General features: G+C 35.9%; 1 protein-coding gene across 2 annotated transcripts in view; it reads right to left on the bottom strand.

Moving 5' to 3' along the window:
- Positions 1-1,839: 1,839 nt before the first annotated feature.
- The window catches only part of ABHD5 (abhydrolase domain containing 5, lysophosphatidic acid acyltransferase), a 110,898-nt gene continuing 90,610 nt past the window's right edge, over positions 1,840-22,127 (bottom strand). For both annotated transcript variants that reach the window (XM_081970855.1, XM_081970854.1), the window contains exons 2-7: positions 10,587-10,672; positions 9,751-10,123; positions 6,202-6,356; positions 5,311-5,422; positions 4,345-4,531; positions 1,840-2,903 (exon numbers count right to left, since the gene is read on the bottom strand). In XM_081970855.1, coding sequence (XP_081826981.1) covers positions 2,814-2,903; positions 4,345-4,531; positions 5,311-5,422; positions 6,202-6,356; positions 9,751-10,123; positions 10,587-10,672 — 1,003 coding nt within the window. In that variant the 3' untranslated portion in view covers positions 1,840-2,813. The remainder of the gene's footprint in view (positions 2,904-4,344; positions 4,532-5,310; positions 5,423-6,201; positions 6,357-9,750; positions 10,124-10,586; positions 10,673-22,127) is intronic.

The following is a 22,127-nucleotide window of genomic DNA, read 5'->3' as shown; positions in this document are numbered from 1 at the left end:
GAGATGCACAAAAGTTATTTGTAACCAATCGACACACTTCTACAATATGTAACGAAAGATGATTTTTTGTGTGTGTTGTGTTTGTTTAACCAAAAATAAAAAAAATCTTCAAAAAAAGAAAAAGCGAAGAGAGATGCAACTGCTGAGAATGGAGATGTTTTTATTTATTAATTTTTTTATTATATAAAAAAAGAATTATTGAGGCCCTTAGGAACCCTCAATGCAGCAGAAATTTTATTGTAGCCTTCCCCAGATGTGACTTGTAATAATCCTGTCTTTGAGCTCTGCAGGCAGTTCCTTTGACCTTATGGCTTTTGGTCTGCTACAGTATGCATTGCCAGCTGTGAGGAATTCTATAGAGGTGTGCTTCTTTCCAAATCATATCTAATCAATTTAATTTACCACAAGTGGAGTCCAATCAAGGCATAGAAACATGTCAGCAACAATCAAGACAACTGGGAGGCATTCAGTTAGCTAGATTTGAGCTAAATTTCAAGTGTTGCTGCAAAGGGTCTGAATACTTATGCCAATGTGATATATCAGTTTTTTCTTTCTAATAAATTTACAGACATTTCTGAAATGCTGTTTTCACTTTGTCATTATGGGATACTGAGTGTAGATTAATGAAAACAAAGTTAATTCCAGCAACTGTAGAATCAAGCTTCAGCATAACAAAATTGACAAAAGTGAAGTGGTTCAGAATACTTTCTGAATGCACTGTAGCTGTCCATCATTTTGCTACTGCATTCTACATCACAGCAAGTGTGATGGTGGGGGCAACTGTTTCAGAATTTAGAGACAAAGCAAAGATCTTGTTCTAAAATACTTCCATAGGTTGATTTATTTATCATGTTTCAGGAAAGAAAAGCACTGGCTACCCTGAAAATTTAACCTTGGCAGCTAGCTAGATATGTAAGCAACAAGTAGATTCAGCAAATAAAGAAGCTGTTTTCTGTCATCCCATCTCCTGCATGTCTGGGAAATCATAAACCAAGATAGGGAACAAAGCATAATCTTTCTATTCAGTTGGCAATATTGTACCACAGTCCAAAAAGGGCAAAGAATTCATCTTGATAAAGCACTAAGGCTAAGAATGCAGGTTTTCCCCTCAGTGATGGAATATCATATCTACTCAGTTATATCTACAGAGTTCTTCAGGAATCAGTGATAAATCTTCTATAATACAAGGATTAAGACCACCTTTCACAGTGCAATGTTTTACAAATTATTGGGAGTAAAAATCCCAGAATTCCTAGCCTACCTAATCACACCATCTAGAAGTATGATCGCAACATATTTTTAGGGTAACAGTTTAAAAAGATGGATTAAGATATTCTCAGCAGCAACCATTTTTGGCATGCATGCTTTTAAATATTGCAGTTAACCTCAGCTATCAAAAACTATTATTACTGGTAATGATCAATACACCTATTGTTTCTGCTGCGTAAGATTCTGATAAATTAGAGATTCAGATGTAATACAAATAGTTTTCAGTAATTGTTTTTAATCATTGTATTCTGCCAATTATCTTGATACAAAGATTTCCTAGAAGAATTCCCCCCCCCCCTGATTTTTTAAATCTTGTGTCACAAATAAAAGGATTTAGAGATCTAGTATTTCTAAGCATCTGAAATAAGATCAAAATATTCAAAATGAATTCTAAATTGATTCTAGTAGTTAATTCAACATTAAAAAGTTAGCCAATAAGTTACTGTGTAAACTTTTAGTTTATAAACTGCTCAATTTGCTTTTAAGTTTATGATTCTGCTTATTTTATTTAACCATCTTACCTTAGGGTTTAAAAAATAATAATCCAGGGCCCAAATAACTGTTCAAAACTCTGCATTAAGACATTTTATTTAAAAAATTCTGAGGTACAGTAACTTTTCCAGATTCATTTCTTTTATTTAATTAAATATTCCTTTTTTTCTAAGATACCTGGTTTTGACAGGATTATATTGTTTTACAGTTTGACTGGCTCAACATTCCAAAAATAAAATAGATATTCATCCAAATAGTAATTACTATATTACTTTAACCATGGTCTATGTAATGACTGAATTTTAGTAGCATGTAAAATTTGAGAATCAGTTCATCAATATATCTTACACTTTATCAATGTCAAAGATTTCAATTCCACACTATTTGCAATTTATCTTCAAAAACAAGTGGAACAATATTGGTACCTTAGAACAGGTGTTCTAAGGTGTTAGTACTTCAGAACTTAGGACACTAAGCATTCAATCATTAGCATAGTAAACAACATTTACAAGAGCAAAAAATAAAAATCAGAATTTCTCCCAACTCTTCTTATTTGTGCTCTTTTTCCTGAGTGCTTCTTAATATTATTTTGGCAAATTCCACATAAAATACAATGAAATGTCATCCTATATGCAATCTTCTGAATAAATTTTTCATCTTTTTAAAAAGTTTAAGATATGAAGACCGCAGTATATGGAAACTGCAAGAAATAGCCAAACTGTAATTTTGCTATAGAAATTCCTGCATATTAAAGGTTGTAATTTTGCAAAACTCCACTTTTAAAATTCCAGTTTTAAAACATTTTAATGCATATTAAAATACAATATTTCCCCTAAACATGTAGAGAATCGAACTAAAATGTACAACTATTTTTAAATCTGCCTATTATATAAAAGGCACTGCATAGTTTTAAATGAGAAAATATCTTAAATGAAAGAGTGCATAGAAAATTGGTTTTTTTTCAGTTTTTTCTTAATTTTTTTTATAATATACTATAAAGTATTGCTTTGAGTTATATTTATAGTCTTTTTTTTTCAAAAAGCAGAATCATTTCAGTCCACAGAATTGCAGATCTCATTTATTTTCTGGTTGAAATCTTCAGGTTGATCCGCATATACATAATGACCTGCACCAAGGATAGCCTGGGAACAGAAGAGAAGGGGGAAATAAACTTAACATCCAAATATCAATGTTCTATTAATGTTTACAAAAAAAAATATGAGCAAATTTGTGTTCCTAGAACAATACAGTATGAATTCCCTATTTTTGTAAGTTCATATTTTTATTTTTCTCTCAGATTTTTTAAACACAGAGTTTAAATCTAAGAGAAGGACATTTTTTGCTTTTTTATTTCCTCTATGTTTTGAAAAAAGGGATAATTTTGATGTATATGGATGTATTTAGAAATAAAACAAAACAGGGATCTAACCAAGGGATTAGTACAAAATTGATTCATTATTTCTTATACATTTAAGGGTATTCATACAAAAAGAAGATTTCACATTGACTTTCACTTGCATACATTAAGACATATGGGTAGTCCTCTACTTACAACCGTTCATTTAGTGACCATTCATAGTTACAACGGTACTGAAAAAGTGACCTATGACTGTTTTTCACACTTATGACCATTGCAGCATGTCGATGGCTATGTATCAAAATTCAGATGCTTGTCAACTCACATCTATGCCCGTTGCAGTGCCATATGATAACCATTTGTAAACCTCTGACAAGCAAAGTCAATGGGAAAGCCAGATTCACGTAACAATCATTTTACTAGCGTATTAATTGCAGTGATTCACTTAACAACTGTGGTAAGAAAGGTCATAAAATGGGGCAAAATTAATTGACAAATGTCTTATTTAGCAACAGAAATTTTGAGCTTAATTGTGGCTATAAATCAAGGACTACCAGAATAACTGAAAAATCTGGTTTGAGCATTTGTAAAATTCAATATATCTAAATCTGATGGGAGAATCATTATAAAAGATAAGTCATCAGGCTAGCAACCAGAGATTGAGTTCTAATTCAGTTTTAGACACAATTCTAGCTGGATTACCTTGGGCTAATCACTCTTTCTCAGCCATAGGAAGCAGGCAATGGCATATTACTCCCCCCAAAAATTGCTAAGAAAATTACAGAGACTAATCCAGGTAGTCATCAGCAGGTCATCAGCACCCAGACTTGAGGGAGCAGGAAAAAAAATCTAGAGGATATATGGAGTTACAACTATACACAAAACTGAAGTTTTTGTCCATAAGTAACTCACCAATCCATTTACAATCTTCTCATTCATGGAGAAGTGAGTAGTATTAGTGACTGCAGATTTGTAGTTAAAGAAATGCATCCATGCATCAATTCATTTATGCTGCATTGCTTTGTCTTTTGTATTTATGTATAGATGATCAGAAAGATAAATATATGTCGAAAATATATTTTAAAAGACTGACAGAATAGTAATTTGAACACTTTTAAATGTTCAAATAGCTGTTGCCAAATGTCCAAAGAAGATAAATTAGAGTGGTCACTTTGCAACAGAATGACTAAAAATAAAATAAATAATAACTAGAATGTCCCACTTACTATTGTTTTCACATAAGAGTTTGGTCGCAGCGACTGGATGGTGGCTCCAGAATTGCCATCTATACAGGACCTTGCTCCATAAATCACAGTGATGGGAATGTCTTGATGCATATAAACAATTCTCTGCAGCATTGGTCTTTTTGCCCATCCATAGGGAACTGTCATGTTCTTGAAAGCAGTTTCCCCACTTAAAGACATCAATGAAAAAAACAAGATTTGCTAAATTCCATGTACCTGACTTATATTATTTGTTAATATAACATCATCTAATATTGCTAGTTGTGTATATAATTTTAAAACTTTGTCTAGCACCTGTCAAGTCTTAAGTATGTTTAATACAATCATGGATAGTTTAACATAAATATCTTTATTTCTCTATAGTTCTATGGAAAGTTAATGGCATAAGTCTGATAGAGCCTTAGTCACATGTGACTTCAGGAGCAGTGGCACCTTTTTAAAAGTCATGCTGGCTTTTGTGAATGTTGAAAGAAGAATGAGAGAATAAAAGGAAAAAATATTAAAACAGTTATGAAGTTCACACTTTCTTAGCAATATATATCAGATTTCAAAGGTATCTCACACCTATCAGCTCGTTATTCTTCGGGTAATAACTTGATGGATTTTCTAATGAACCTGTCATCTTTACAAACAGCTTATTAAACAACAGTGAAGGCTGAAGATTTATGGTGACTTCACATTAAGAAAACACCATGCAAGAAAATGATTTAATAGAAAATTTATTTGTCCATTTTATAATGCCCTTTTTGAAAACATTCCATTTCATTCTTCCTCTAATAATTAGCATGGTCATACCTACATGTATTTATTTTTCTTTAAGGACTATAGTTTTGCAAATGATAACATTTCCTATCTTTAAATACTATTGCATATTGTTTTGATTATTTAAATAGCCATGATTTAGAGAATAATTAGTTAATATAAAGACTTTTAAAACCTTACACTTACCTTGGTGATTGCACATTACAGTGATAAATATATTCAGTGACTGTATCATCATCAAACATAGATGAATACTTTCTCTTAAAGTCTGGCCTTATACGTTGTACCAGGCTCAATCCTATCATATATCAAAAATCAAGAATTTAATACTTTTAATAGCAGACAAAAGAGAGAAATTTCAAACTGTACAGAAGATAATTCTATTTTTTCGTGCCCTGAAATACACTGCCTGATGTATATTGGATGTGTATGGATAATGATGTGCCTCATTATCATATGGGAATTCAAATGGTAATTAAAGAAACTATTATTTTATTTAAATACAATTTAACTGACAAATAATTACAATTGCCTAGAGTTGTAACAATTCTGATTCGACAAGCTACATTTCTTCTCTCTATTTTGACAAGGCAAGATGTTATGACACACTATAATAATTATTATACCCATAAACATTTTTTGCCATCAAATATTTTATTTCTATTTGATCCTAAGCATCCAACCAATTTATAAACTCTTTAGTATAAATTTCCATTTGAAGAGTAGAGTAAAACCTCAGGAGAAAGAGAAAATTAATGCTAAACAAGACTTTTTTACCATATTCATCCTTGCCAATAAATACTTAAAGCAATTGGTTCACAAAATTACTGGGCTGCATCTGGCAAATCATTTATATTCCCCTGCAGGAGCCTGCTATCTTTCTATGCTGGATGCCAGGGAAGATCTAAGTGTATCACTCTTCTTCAATAACTTTGCTCAATGGCCTTAAAGGGATTCCACATTCTAACCTAATCAGGTGAATGCTTAAATACATAGATGACCTAAAGTCCATGTTACTGCAATTTCAAAATTGATGTCTTTGGCAGTACAATCAAAATAAGCAGGCTTAGCACTCACCAAAAGGTCCAGCAATTCTGAGACCAGCCAATGGATTAAAGGGACTCAAAATAGCTCCAAGTGCTTTGATCCATATTGGAATAGTCCTCTCATGCTCAGCATTGGAAGGTCTTTCTGGAAAACCCCATGGCTCCACTAATAGAAGATGCTTTACTCTGCAGAGATAAAAGTTAAGAGATTTTGTCAGTAAGGAAATCATTGGAACAGTGCAAATCTGATTCCAGAAGTAGCTTTAATCACTTGGTATTTACCCAGGAAATAGATTTACAGTATATAGAATAAGAATATACATTTTATGTTTCAAAGTTCAGAGAGAATTATTAACCACTTCAAAATGAATACAGAGTGGAAAATGTATGCTGGCCCTGTCCTTTCACTATCCACACAATCATCTGAATGTGATTTGTCCTCATATTTAATTGGTAGCCATTCACACGATCTGAAATTTTGCTTTATCAGACAGTTATTAAATGACTGTACTCAAACCAAACAAAAATGGAATTGTGTACAGATTAATTATTTATCCAGACAGATGAACACCTACAGAGGGTTATGATAGTATACAATATATAACAAGATGCATAGACAATTTCAGTGAATTGAATTTAAACTGTGATGGGCAATTCCATCAGAGGAAGAGAATACTTTTTTTTTGCCTGTACTCTCTGAGGCTTAGTCTAGTGACAGCAGCATTACTGATTGAAGAGAAATATTGGGCCCATTTCTTTTGCTCTTTTCTTAAGTTTGAGGTAGGGTTAAATATACAAAATAGATACATCGAATCCCATGGAGGCCTATATCACAATTTTTGTGAGATTAAAAACTGGGGGAAAGAAACCCTACTAGCACAAAGTGAAGTTTTTCTGTTACATTTAGTGATGCAATCTGGAAATAAGTTGGGCCTTGGGGGAAGAACATGCTGGACAAAGATCATCCATCTATTTAAACCATGCTTCATCTTAACCACAGCCCTCAGTAGAGATAAAATACCACATTGGAATCAGAAGTACCCTAAATACTCCTCCAAAGAATAGAGGACATAGAAGAGGAGAAGAGAGGAGATATGGGCCTTTTGCACAATATTATGATTTAATTTTACAAACAAAATGATCAATAACTGTATCCCTGGTTTTCCGAATGGCCAAGGTTCTGCTAGATGATCTCTATCTTCCAACCCTCATATTTCATGACAATAAATCACAATAAATCATATACTGTTTTTTGTTCTAACTTTGCTATATAAACCTAGATACTACAGCTTGCAAACTGTGACTTATGATTTAGATTTGGATGAATGCACACTGTAACTTTGTTGCCATTATTCCTCTCCAATGTAATAGAGTTACGAATCTAATCCCTATAGTTTCACTGAAACTGCATAACTATCAAGTCATATATCAGCATTATCCATTTAAAAAAACACTGCCAGAAAGTCATTTACATTCCAAGGTATCTCAATAGCTATCTAAACTCTATGGTCTGTAGCATTTTAGCAAAACATGAACTGATATAATGTAGCATTTAGATGGTGTTGGATTGTAATCCCCATAATATTTTACCATTGATAATTTTGACTAGCACTGAGTAATTCTGAAATTCAGTAATATCTGGAGACATTTGCTCATCTTTGAAATTTTTTTTCTTTAGATATAGGCCACAGGGCCTAGAAACAGCAAAGGACCAGCTTGCAGGGCCTCTGTCAGTGAAAACGGAGCTGTGTGCTCCCCCCCCCCCCAGCTCCGTTTTTGTTGGCAGAGGACATCATGGCTGAAAAAGGGGCCCGGGGGAACCATGTGCCCTTCCCCCGCCGAGCTCCATTTTCCCTAGCAGAGGGTTAGCAAAACAAACTAAAAGCAGAACAAAACAAAAGGAGAAATATTTCCTCTTTTGCATTTGAGCATCCAAGAAGGGACAGGAAAGGAGAAAGGGAAAGAGAAAAGAAAAAGATGGGAAGATGGAATGAGAGCATGGAAGGAAAAATAAGGAAAGAGGGGAAGAAAGAAGAATGAAGGGGGAGGGGAAAAGAAGAGGGGGGGAGGGAGGAAGATTGGTTATAATGAGAGGGATGGAGAATCTGAGGGAAGTCCATCACAGGTGTCCCTGACATGAGTAACATCGAGCTGGCCACACCCCCTCTAGCCCCCCAAAGATAAAACACAACCCTGATGCCGCCCTCAATGAAATTGAGTTTGACACCCTTGATATAGGACAATCTGTTCATCTCTCTTAAGATCATCTAGCTGCAAAGGTTTCATGGGATTCAACAGTCTTGTTTATCACCATCCCCCTTACAAATGGAAAAGGGATGAGCTACAGTTCTCTACCACCTAGTTGCAGTTAAGATTAAAGTAAATTCTAAATCTGAGATTATACTAATAGAGAAAATTTCCATCTCAAACTGCAAAATGGACATATCTTACTTCTGAATTCACTGGGTTCTGAATTGTCAGGTTAATTTTTTTCTTAAAATATGACAGACGTAAAACATTTATCACTTCTCACTTTAATTTCAAAATAATTGCTTATGTATTAAAATTAGTATTATTAGGGAACAGAATTTCAATCACCCCCAATAATTCTATTCTTGTTTTTAGGTAATAATACCAAACTAAAATTTCTTCTGTAGCTCAGTGAACTTATATACAATGACTTATATACAAAAATTTTAAAATTCAACTTCTTGCATCTCTAGGATAAATACTATATTAAACTACTGGATTTCTATAGTTGATAAATTATGTCTACTGTGCCAGATGACTCCATCAACCTTTCTTCAAAGATTTTTGCATTGTAACTTAACATTAGCCATAATAGTTATGTCATAATAGTTATATTAAATAAAAATGAAAGTGGAACTTTTAATTTTATCCAACACAAATACTGTAGAGTCAGCTTTTCATTGAAGTATACAGTTTCTTCATTACTCATTAGTTTTAGTAATTATTTGCCATTTCTTCCCACATTCCCTCCTCTTTCCAAAGTTTTTGTTCTGTAAATATTCTGAAATCAAATCAAGCTCATGAATATGAGATACGAAGGACAATATTTTGGGGTCCCTAAAATGTCCTCCATGCATTAGATATTTAAAAGAAACCCAAAAAAGATGTTCTGAGCAAATTCACTCAGAAGATAACATGGAAATGGAGTACAATAAAGACTGAAATATATATTTAAAACTATTAAGTTGGTTTTTCAATTGTATTTGAAGTTAAGCAGAGAATCTAGCCATTTGGCTCCAGATTTTACACATACTATATATTATTTTGTCGACATATCACCTTATAGAAATAATTTTCTTTTATCTATTGCTTGTCAGTTTGTTGAAATGGTTAAAATATCAGGCTAGAAACTAGGAGACTATATGTTCTAGATCTGTTTAGACACAAAGCCAGCTGGGTAACTTTGAAGTAATCCTTTTCTCTCAGCCTGAGGAAGGAGGCAATGGAAAACCACCTCTGAAAAACCTTACAAAGAAAACTGCAGAGATTTTTCAGCTAGCCTACAAAAATTTGATACAATTGAACAAAAGAAAAAAAATCTTTCATATACCTTGATGGGTATTTTAGTGAGTAAGCAGCTGCCAGGAAGCCACCCAAGTTGTGTCCAAGTAAAATCATTCTATCCAATCCTATTTTCCGTCTCCATTCTTCAATAGACTCTACAAATTGATTTTCTGCCACCTCTGCATCAGAGTCAAACTGGGGTCTACTACTGCGACCAAAACCCAAGAAATCAAATGCATATACAGTCCTATTTTCACAAAGATCTTCAAAGTTGAGAGCCCAAAGTCCAACACCACCTCCAAACCCATGAAGAAGAACAATTGGAGTTTTCTGTGAAAGGTTCTGAGAGAATGTAAGCGTCCATATTTTATTTCCATTGGATAGGTATATATATTGTTTACTGTAGGTACTTGTAATACCTGAAGGAAGAAATACAAGCCTTATTATTCAGTCTATACTGAAATAATTCTACAATCACAATGAACACATTTTAACATAAAATCTACTGAGAAAACCCTTACTTTCATTATTGTACCTTATAACACAGTCCAAAATGACTTGCAAAATAAGAAAGCAAACCTGCATAATTCACGTACATAATTCTCCAATTTTCACCTGTGCAACTTGTTTGAACCTTGCAATCTCTGAAGTACAACAACAAATTATGATCATGCTATATTCCATTTTGTTTAATATACTAGTTGTCCAATTAAAATTAAATATTCTTTTCTTTATGGGACCAGATGCTCAATTGCACAAAGCCTATTTCTTAATTATCATTGTTCTTCCAACTTTTTTCTCCATTAAAAAAGGGTGGGGGGAAGAGACAGTAATAAAACTTGAGATGAATGCTGGTGGAGATTTCTTACCACAAGTGCTTACATTTCAAAATTTTCTCTTCAGCATCTTTAAGATGTACAAGTGATGTAGGGCACCATGCAGGGAACCAGCTAGATAGCCATCCTGACCTAGATGGAATACAAGAGTTTAGAATGATTTAAATAATATGCTATTACTATAATTATTCAGGGATCAAGTGAATAAACTGCTTTGGTTAGACATTGGAGACAATAATTACCTGAGATGAGGTAATTTTGCATTTAACTATTGTATTTCCAATCCAATCAACAAAATATGAAATATTTGTCATGCTGTAAAAAAATAGCTCAAAATCATTGTAGACACCCTAATTTTGATCAATGTAATTTATTTTTAAATGTATAAATGTAATTTTGTTACAAAAAAGGGATACTTTGAATTATTTCTTAAGAAAAAATACAGTTCTATGCAGAATAATTTTTAAGCAACATACTTTCCAAGTCAGTGCTACGCAACTTATCTAAAATGGAAATCTATTAAAAACTGCAATTGTTCTGTTTTTGTTTTAAATAACAGGATCAAACAGGTAGTTGTAATTGAGATTTTAGTGTATATTTAGTTCAAGAAGATATACTCAAAAAAAAGATGAGGTGTGGAATTTTCAGGCTAGAGAACTGAAAACATCTATATTATCTTCCACAAGCTGAAGATTCGTTTGGCTTTATATCTTATCATTTCCAAACAGAACATATTGTGCTCAAGTTACTTGGCAATGTGAGGGCGGGCATCCAATATATTTAGAGGGTCCATGATTACACCCACTAATCTGCATAATATCTACTTCATCAGTGTAATGTGTCTACAAATTAGTAAAGTCCAAAAAAGGACTCCTGACTTTTCCCAACTCACTAAGATGAAGCATAGTATGTAACTCAAGTAGAAAACTTCTATTCCAAGTAGAAAAATGTGGTTAATCTATTTATTAGAAAGGAAGAATGGTTAACAAATATTCTGGGAATTTAGGTCAGGTAATTTCAGGCGATTATCTGATTGCCTACAAGAAAAAAATCACTACTAAGGATATTTGTTTTTACAGGCACTGCATAATTTAAACATACATTCAGGAAAAAAAAAACCTAAAACAACTTTATATAAAATTCTCCAAAGATTTCCAAGAAGTATAGCATAGAGATTAATTTTTAAAGTATGAATAATTAAAGCAGGATTGAAAAATATTTTAATGTACTACAAAATATATTCCAGGCAAAAGAAGAACATCATGGCTTCAAAACTTAAGGGACTGGTTTGGACAAAGCTCAGCAGCACTTTTTTGTGCGGCTGTTGATAAAAATAGGATTGCCAACATGATTGCCAACGTCCGATGATGGATATGGCACAAGAAGAACAACAAAATATATATTTTATTCATTCATATATATTTCAATGAAGAAAGCAATTAATTTTTCTTAATATTTAAAAAATAAGCATGTATTTTACAAGAAAAGTTTACAATTCAGAACTTATAAAAAAATAGCCATCTAATTTCTGTACATCATGCTGAGGTGGTCCAAAGAAAGGCCTCCAAACAGTAACTAATTGATAAATTCCTAATGAACCTGACTATCCTACTTCAAATCTGGATGAGGGATATGAAACTGAAAATCTATCTAGACAAGATATAGCTACCATTTTTAGTGATCTACCTGCCCAGCTTCTATAGACTTTATTTTGTTCTAAAAGGACAGCCTTCCTCCCAAAAATAATATTGGAAAGTGGATCTACTTTTGAATTTAGCATTGTCATAATTAATTTAGATGGTATTGGTGAGTCAAGTTGCCATCTTATATTCAAACAGCAATTTGATATTATAACATTCACATCTAATCTTGTTAATACAAAACAGCCTTCCATTAGTTATCCATGTTCTAATAACCTCCCTTTCAAATTATCCCAATATGTTTTATGTTGGCCTGTATTTGAAAACAACCCAATAACTTTAACAAGTCAAAAGAGGGCAGAATAATTTTCTATGCAGAATAATTTCTATACAGAATACAATGACTGCCTTGCCAAAGAAAGGAATTAATAAAATTCATTTGTAAAGCAAACTATGCATTATTGCAAATTGAGACAGTGATTTACAATGAACTGAGGAGATGACAGCAATAATCTTCATAATTTATGCAAGAAAATCAAGATTTCAAAATTACAAGTTTTCTTCTAAATTAAGTATATTATAATCAGTTGTATTAAATCAATAGTCTATAATGGCTACATCATGAGTCCCAGATGTTTTAAATTCCAAATTGATAGTTGTCAGGTGCAAAAGAACAAGACCACCTGCAAAGTTCCAATTAAATGCATTTATTATTACTCATGCCTATGCACAAGAATCTACTCAACTAACGGTTAGCACTATTCTGGCTCTAGATAAGGATCAATGGCATTCAAGAGGGGTGGATGTAATCCATTTGCGATACGTAGAGACTCTAAGCTGATTCCTTTTTTGAGTCCACTCCCACATTCTGCCACTTCTACAATAGTGTAACAAACCACATCATAACAAACAAATTGAAAAATATGGTACCTTAGGGAAAGAAAGAATAAGAATGTACGGAGCTGTGGTCGCGCAGTGGTTAGAATGCAGTACTGCAGGCTACTTTTGCTGACTGCCAACTGCCTACAATTTGGCAGTTCAAATCTCACCAGGCTCAAGGTTGACTCAGTCTTCCATCTTTCCGAGGTCAGTAAAATGAAGACCCTGATTGTTGAGGACAATACGCTGACTCTATAAACTGCTTAGAGAGGGCTATAAAGCACTATGAAGCGGTATATAAGTCTAAATGTTATTGCTATGTAAGTATATATAGTACTTACAATAATTAGGAATGGAATTTCGTTCTCTAAGCAATGGGGTCATTAAGGGAGTCATTATATTGGACTTGATGTTACAACCATTGGTAATTAAGTGAATCACGCAATAGCTAAGCGAACTCAGCTTCCTCAATTGATTTTGCTTGTCAAAAACTTTCCATTTTTTGACAAAACATGTGACAAGACAATTGTCAAGCAGCCAAATTGTAATCAGACAACTACAGGGTGTTGCAATGGTTGCAAATTTGAGGACACATCATAAGTCATTTTTTCCAAGGCCATCGTAACTTTGAACTATCATTAAATGAATGGTCGTGAACTACGGTACTGAATTAGTGCTATGCATTATTATATCATTAAATATAATACTGTATTAAATGTTATTGCTAAATAAAAAATACTAAGTATATAATGTTGTATTATTTAAAAACATGAGCAACAAGCTAAAATTCTGAAGATTACAAAAATACTGTCAATATTCTATAAAGTACATTTCCAAGGACAGAATCCCTGGCCATAGAACCTTGTACCTTTTGAACCGATATGGCTTATTTCTAGTTTTAGATTCAAAGTACAAATGAGACACACTGCAGGACAATTTAAACTGTTTTCCCGATGTGTTAATTATTCAGTCACAGATGGTGCATACATTTAGAATCATAACAATAGTTTTTGCTTCAAGGTAGCTTTTCTGAAGATCTCTCAGAATAGTCTTCTTTTCTTATTTACATGCACTTTACTTTTTTAAATGTAAAACTATCTCTAAAATAAAGTAGTGGGTTATAGTAGTTCCCTGTATTAGAGAGGAATATTTAGGAAAGGAAGAAAAAATCCTGCACAGTATTTCTAGGAAGCCTACTGTACATCTGTTCCAAGAGGCCTTGGCATTACTACAATTTGTTGCTACATTAGGTTAGAGGGAAAATAACAAGTTCCTCACATAATTATTATAAATTTTCCTTTTTTAAAAACAAAAAATATATTGATCTCAACAGACAGCTAATAAAAGTTCCATAAAAATCTCCTAACAAAGATACTCAAAGTATCTTAGTTATAAAAACCAGTATGAAATTATTTGAGAAATGATTTTTTTCTTAATAGGTAAGATTATCTAGCTGTGTACTGATGTACTGTACGCATCTACAAATTAATTTCCTTAAGCTTGCTTAAAAATATTTAACTATGTTGGTGTCACTGTCTAATGCATTTAAAACTTCTAAATGATTTTTCATGAATTTCATTTCATACAACATTCTGCAAAAGTCTGTGAAGAAAGATGCCAAAGTGAACCCCTTTGAGTCTGAAATGGATTTGTTAATCTCATAGAAAATAGTAAAATCATAATCCAAAAAAGAAACTTCTTTAAACTTCAGCTAATAGCTCTTAGAAATGTCTGGTCTGAAAGAACAAATGAACATCCTCCTATGAAATATCAGTTAGTAGGAGTATAGGTAGTCCTCCATTTATGACCACAATTCTGCCCTAAATTTAGGTGGCTAAGTAAGACATTTGTTAAGTGAGTTTTGTCCCATTTTACAAACTTTCTTATGACAGTTGTTAAGTGAATCACTGCAGTGATTAAGTTAGTAACACTGTTTTTAAGTGAATCTGGCTTCTCTATTGACTTTACTTGTGTCATGCAAAAAGTGATCACATGACCCCAAGACACTGCTTCAACTTCCCTGGACAAAACAGCGAGGAACACGATGGAGCTGCAAGTCTCGGGTAGGACGCATGTCTTGCAGCCCAACTCCTCCCACCCCGTCCCAATGCTAACAGAATCCAGGCTGCTTCCTTTCCCCACCATCTTTTTAGCGAGACGGGTGGCAGGTGGGGTGGGGGAGAAGCGAGAGGTGTGGAGCGAGACGTGGCTCCTCTTGCTGTCACTTCTCCCTCCCCTCCCCGGGCATAGCAGGCTTCCTCTGCAGCTTCCAAGCCAGGGCAGAGAGATGACGAAGGGTGAAACGTTCACCCCTGGAGATGAATCAGATGCTTCACTGGAGAAACAGACCCACGCCAGCCCAGGCTTCCTAAATCTCTTGCTCCCCAGATTGTCCGCCTTGTAAAGAAAGCCCAACCTGATGCAAACGCTGCGTCCAACCACCTCTTCATCCTTGTGAAACTACGTTTTGAAAGGATGATGTGCGGGGGGGGGGGGATTTCATTGGCAGTGGCGTCTCCTCACAGGGCTTCTCCCAATGTCCCAGGTGCGAAGCAACATCCCGTAAAGGAAGGCATGGAAATCCATACAACTGGGGATGTCAGAAGAAGCCTTGTGAGAAGACGCTGCTACCAATGTGCAGGAAATCTCCTCCCCCTCCCCCTTCAGATAGTCTTGTGGGCTGGCCGGAGAAGTCTTCAATGAACTTCACTCTGTCTGTGCCTCTGCAGGCAGCAGTGTCGGCAGCATCTCCTCGCAGGTCTCATTCTTCCTTCTCTTTGTTCGATTCTCATATATTTTCAAGCAAAACACTGCCGAGAGGGAAGTACCTCTTCTCCCTTCCTTGGCAAACTTTGCGTGTAGACGTAACGTTTCACAAAGCTCCTTAATCTGTGGCTGTTGGCTCCCTCGCTTTGTGTTTTTTATACACATACCGACATACCCACCCTTCCTGGGAATGCCGTTTCCCACTCCCACTTCCGTTTCCAAGGAAAGAAGAATGCTGGGGCCACACTGGACATTCCCCCCCTGCCCTGACTCCTGTCAGCCTCAACTTTGCTCCTGAAACCCTGCGGGCCACTTCTCTGCTTGAGCTCAGCCGAAGGGGGGGCTGAGGGCAAGGGCGAGATGAAGCTGATTGCTTCCCCTTTGCCTCCTCTCCCAAAAGCAGTCTCGGGCGCAGCCACTTTTGCAGCAGGAAACTCAAGCCGGCCTTCCGAAGAGTACTGTAGCAGCAGCTATCCACAATTTTTTTACCCTTATTTTGTCCCGATCCACGTGGCTCACTGGGCCACGTGGGTCGGGACGAAATAATGATAAAAATATTGTGGATAACTGCTGCTACAGTACCCTTCGAAAGGCCGGTGCGAGGCGCGTGGGGTGCATCACTTGGCTCCTGTTGCTTTTGTGGCCGTAATCGATGGCAAAAGCAGCCGCACTTGCTGGAGGCCATGGCCTGAGCAGCACCCGCAAATCAGCTGTTTTTTGAATGGCAGCCTGATTGGCTCAACTGATCCGATTAAGCAGCTGAGAAGCGCTGAGGTGACCAGGGAAGGGAAGGGCTTCCTCCTATACTTGCCACGGCACCCTTTCACTAGGTCTTATTTTCAGAGGAGGGCATATATTTACACCCACCTCAAAAACCAGGCAAAAACCAGGCCTGGGCTTATTAGCAGGACATGTCATATTTTCGGGAAAACACGGTATTAAAAACATGTCTTACTCAAAGAGGCAAAAGAAAGTATTATGTCTTCTAAACAAAAATCAAGAACACAAAAGAAACATCAGAAAAGTAAGAAGAATGGTCAAAGTCCAATCCAGGGGTCAGAAATAGCAGGAGCTAAATCACTATCAAGAATAGCATAAATGTCTGATTAAGAAAAATTGATCCCATCTGATATAATCATGTCATCTGATATCTTTTTGGCAAGCTAATATATACGTAGATTTATGGAAAATCTTTAAATATTAAGCATATTAAGATGATATTGAATTGACTTCCGGTTCCGGCGGCTGACGGCGACGGGCAACTTGTTGCTCGCTCCGGCTCCCCGGTGGGCTTCCCCACTTCTTGGGGGGCACAGGACGCCCCGCAGAGGCGTCCTGCCGGAGGGGCGGCATCACAGGGGATCCCTGGATCGGCGGCAGCCGGCAGGAGGTCCCCCACCTCGCCCAAGGCACCGGGGAGCAGATCGGAGGACGCGTGGGCATCTTCGCTGAGAGGCTGTTCGGAAAAAAAAGAAAACTGAAGGATGCGGTGGCGGAGCGGTGAGGCGTAGACTCCCTTCATTCCTATTACTAATTTAAACACTCGTCAGTTGTGCAAACTTTTTTTTCTCGGTTTGACTCGAAGAGGTGCGGCTGGAGGGGAGGGGCATTTCCCCCCCCCCCTCGGACAAGCGGCTGGAAACAAGCTCTCAGCCCCAAGGGAAGGAGGAGGGGGAGAGCCAAACCAAAGATGCCACATCCTAACTAAGTGGATTTTCGGACTTAAACCTATAAAATAATGAGATCTGGAAGCTCTGGGATTTTTGAACTTTGAAACTTTATTTGTTGCCTTGAAACCCGAAGCTGGCAGGGCAAGATGGCACACTTCCGTTGTCTTTATGAAATGTGAAACTTGACTCCACCTTCCAAACTTCAGGCTTCCAGTCTTTGTCTCCGTGCTACTTGGATAACTCTCTTGTTGATTGTTTGCCTTTGAACTCCTTGGAGTGAAAAACTTTTGCTCATCTGCCAGGGTGATTAGAAAATTCCCCTCTACCTGGACTCTCTGTCTCCTGGACTCTCTTGGCTGTTCTACTCTTCTGACTGATCCTTCTTTATACTGACTGGACTCTTTATTTTATAAACAATGGCATCTAAAAGACCACCTCCTGGAAAGTCACGATTTGCTGCCTCTGCCCCAACATCTGCAGCCTCAAGTCCTAGCACACAATCAACGTTAACAGCCTTCAAGCAACCTAAATCTACGGACTTGGAGTTTCATCAAATGTTTCAACAAATTCTACAGGGACAAGAGGAAATAAAGAGACAACTGAAGGAGATGAAAGAAGAAATTAAAGAGAACCAGCATAAAATTAATAAGAACTCACAGAGACTGGATCTTTTGGAGGATGGGGCGGCTGAGATGAGGGGGGGGGGATAGAGGGTGTGCAGAAGGGAAACAAAGAACTTGACACCCAACAAATGAAAATAGAGTTTGAGAGAATGTCTTTTTATCTTAGATTCCAAAACGTGATGGAGACAGATGATGAAAACATAAGGGACATCATGACAAACATTTTGGCTGAGTATATTCAGAAGGAGAAACAACAGATGGGGTGGGAAATAGACCTGGCTTATAGAGTGAACTCAGCTTATGCTAGAACACACAATGTTCCCAGGGAGGTACACATTAAATTTCTTAGGAAAAGTACAAGAGATGAAATCCTGAATGCACAAAGGGGGCAAGCCTTGACATATAAAGATAAGGAGATAACCATTCTGAAACAGATCCCCAAGAAAGTGAGGGAAAAAAGAAAACAATATTCGCAATTGGCGAATAAATTATACCAGAAGGGGGTGTGGTTTAGATGGTTGATGCCTGAAGGTATGTTAATATTCTGGGAGGAGACAAGAGTTAGGATTAATACACCCATAGAGGCGCAGGCCTTTATGGAGAAAAATAAACTGCTCCTAGAAAAACCAGATGATTCTTCAACAGACATACAAGACACGGGAGGGGCCGGAGCTCTGCCAGCGGGGGGAGATGGGGCGACAACAAGAAAGCTCAGATCACACAAATGAGTAAGAAAAGTCATCTGATATAAACTGATCAAAACTACCAATTGAATTTACCACACTGACTATATGTTATTACTTAATATTGAATTTTATGCAAATGTATACTATGAGTTTGGAGGGGGTGTGCATCTACCGTATCTCGCAGCTGCCAAAATTTGTAACTTTTCCCTTACCTTTTCCCTTTGTAAAAATTAAAAAAACCAATAAAACTTTGTTTAAAAAAAAGGTGATATTGAATTACTATATACATAAAGCTTCAAAATCTGACTTTTTATCAGAAAATACTGAAGCATGAGAGTCACGAAAAGAATTAGGTTAAGAAAAGGTTTTCAGGAATGTGTGACATTAAATATAGCCTTTAATATTGTTAAAGGCAATATTTATTACTAATCAAAAAAGGAAGAAATTGCCTTGTTAAAGGCAATATTTATTACTAATCAAAAAAGGAAGAGATTTTGTGATGATGTATAATATTTTGTAATAATCAGATTATAGTTATGGTACATTAATAAATCAGTGACTATTGATAAGTATAATACACACACACACACACACACACCCACACACACACACACGCTGGTCTTGTTGTATTCGGATCTTTTCCCGTGTAACAATCTTATACAAGAAAAGACCCGAATACAACACCCATACCTACACCCGTGAAAATCTTATATATATGTGTATGTATGTTTATATATATTTGTTTTCGTATGTATGTATATATATATATTTGTTTTCGTAGATTTTCACGGATGTAGGTATGCTGGTTTTGTTGTATTCGAGTCTTTTCCCATGTAAGATTGAAATTGTCTTTGCAACGTTTCGGCAAGATCTCAACTGCCTTCTTCAAGCTTGGGCTTAAAATGGGAACGGAGTGGTGGGGGTGTTGTTTTGTATTGTAACGGCTTGGGTGGTGGGTGGTGTTCGTTTGTTGGACGCAATAAGAACGCAATAAGAAAAAAAGAAAAAACTTCCTCCCTTTTCCAGCACCTTAAAGCTACAGGACATGAAATCAACTTTGAAGGAGCCAGGTTAAACTCCAAAACAGAACACCTCAACATAATTATGAAGCCATCAAAATAGAGAAACACCCCCACAACATGAATAAACGTGATGATACCTCCCGCCTACCAAACATCTGGAAACCAGCCCTAGCCAACAAATGAACACCACCCACCACCCAAGCCCTTACAATACAAAACAACAATGCACACACAGCCAGCACCAATCAGCACCAATCTACCAATCATGATACAACCACACAACCAATCATTCCACTTACTGAAACAAAGCCAGCACCCCATCCCCTCCCACCAAGATCTACAGAAAGACGGCAGCTATGTTCCCATTTTAAACTCAAGCTTGAAGATGGCAGGTGAGATCTTGCCAAAACGTTGCAAAGACAATTTCAATCTTACACAGGAAAAGACCCGAATACAACAAAACCAGCATATGTATGTATGTATGTATGTATGTATGTATGTATGTATGTATGTATGTATGTATGTATGTTTGTTTGTTTTGGCTTCTTTCCTGTTTCTTTTTTTGGAGGATTATAATTGTCTTTTCATTTCTATTTTTTTCTTTCTTTAAGTTTAAAGATAGTTAATCATGTGTGGGATTTATTTTAGTGCATTTAGGTGTTTTGTCAATTTTTTTATAATTTATAATATATAAAATGTATTTTTTTAAAATTCTACCTGAGTTTGGGCAATCTCATATAAAGGAAGATTATAAATGATGTTGTCTTTAACGTTTAATTGTCTTTGCCCAAAGCTTTTATGCAAAGGTAGCAGTGGACTCCACCCAACTTCAGTTGACATTCATTAAGCTTCAGGGAGCAAGGTCTAATCTGGGGAAATTCCTGATTCATGAATAAGCTTTTATTCCTGGACTTCTACATTGGTTTGGAGCTGTACTATCACTCAGAGGCCTGTTAGTTACAGGGCATTTTCAGAACAGATGTTGTGGGTTAAAGTTCTAAATAGTGAAAGGAAATATAGTTCTGTCCCATTATCATTGGCAGACTTTGAGATTTCATCAACGGTATGATAATAGATACTTCCCCTAGCCTTACTGTCCTTCTTTCTCTAATGAGAATACATCTAAGATAGGGATGTCAAACACACGGCCCGTGGGCTGGATACAGCCTGTGCGGGCCACACCTACCTTGCTCTGCAAGAGCAAAAACAATCCTGATATGTCACAATAGCCCGCAATGTGATTGGGTTTGATACCCCTGATCTAAGCGGATCATAATAAAACTTTATTGAGATTTTTTAAAAAGTGTACATATAGATTGGAATAGCTGTTATTTAATTACCTTCCTTATCCAGACTATCTTTATAAAAATATAAGACTATCTGCTAGGAATATCTGCCATTTCTTCCCCTATTTCTACTTAGCACCCTCTCCTATTAATAGTGCTTGTCATCTGACATTGACCTAAACCACCCATGTGAACTATAGAAAGTCTAGTTTCCATCTGGAATTTTGGGAATTGCATTCCCAACACTACAGTTTGCTATGAGAGTCTCTGTGACCAATTATTACTGCCAAGCACCTTGGAAATACTGTTACTTTTATTGTAGCACAGTTACTTTGCACTTGCCCCTGAAATATAATTCAGGTTAGGTTACAAAGGCAAATCTACAGAATTTTAAAAATATGACTTTGCCAAAATGGAATTGTTTATGTGACTACGACTGAACAACATAATGACATAAACAGGCATTAAAAATTATATCACAAGACAACAAATGTGTCTACTTTGCAGGTGTTTCCCTGATTCCATTTCATATAAAAATAATGCAATATATGTATAAATAATTGCTATACCAAAACACTGAAGATTTATTTCACAATGGACAAAAACAACAGCAAATATATAGATGAAAAAGGTGCAAGTAAATATTCAAAATTGCAAACACCTGTACTGTTAAAGTCATGTCAAAGTACTGCGTTCAAGCGTATGTTTACATACAGAAAATGGGTTTTTTATAAAAAGATTAGGGATGGGAATGGAGGCAAAGATTACTAAAATGAATCCTAAAATTGGCTGCCTTTAGCTGTTTCTCCTTTGGGTGAATGCTCAAACATTGAAAAGTAAAAAACAAAGAGTAATTTGAAGAGCTGCTACTTCGGAACAAAAAATAAATAAATTACAAGTATGAGAATACATTCTCCTAATCTTAAAATGCTTTAAATCGCACATATCCATCACAGCTGTCCCTTAATTTGTACCCAAACAATCGGATTTCTCCTGTTGCCCTTAGTTTAGGATG

The sequence above is a fragment of the Natrix helvetica genome (genome assembly GCF_964273705.1).
Source record: "Natrix helvetica genome assembly, chromosome: Z".
Lineage (NCBI taxonomy): Eukaryota > Metazoa > Chordata > Lepidosauria > Squamata > Natricidae > Natrix > Natrix helvetica.
Note: the sequence above shows the minus strand (reverse complement) of the source record. Positions and strands in the feature narration are given on the sequence as shown.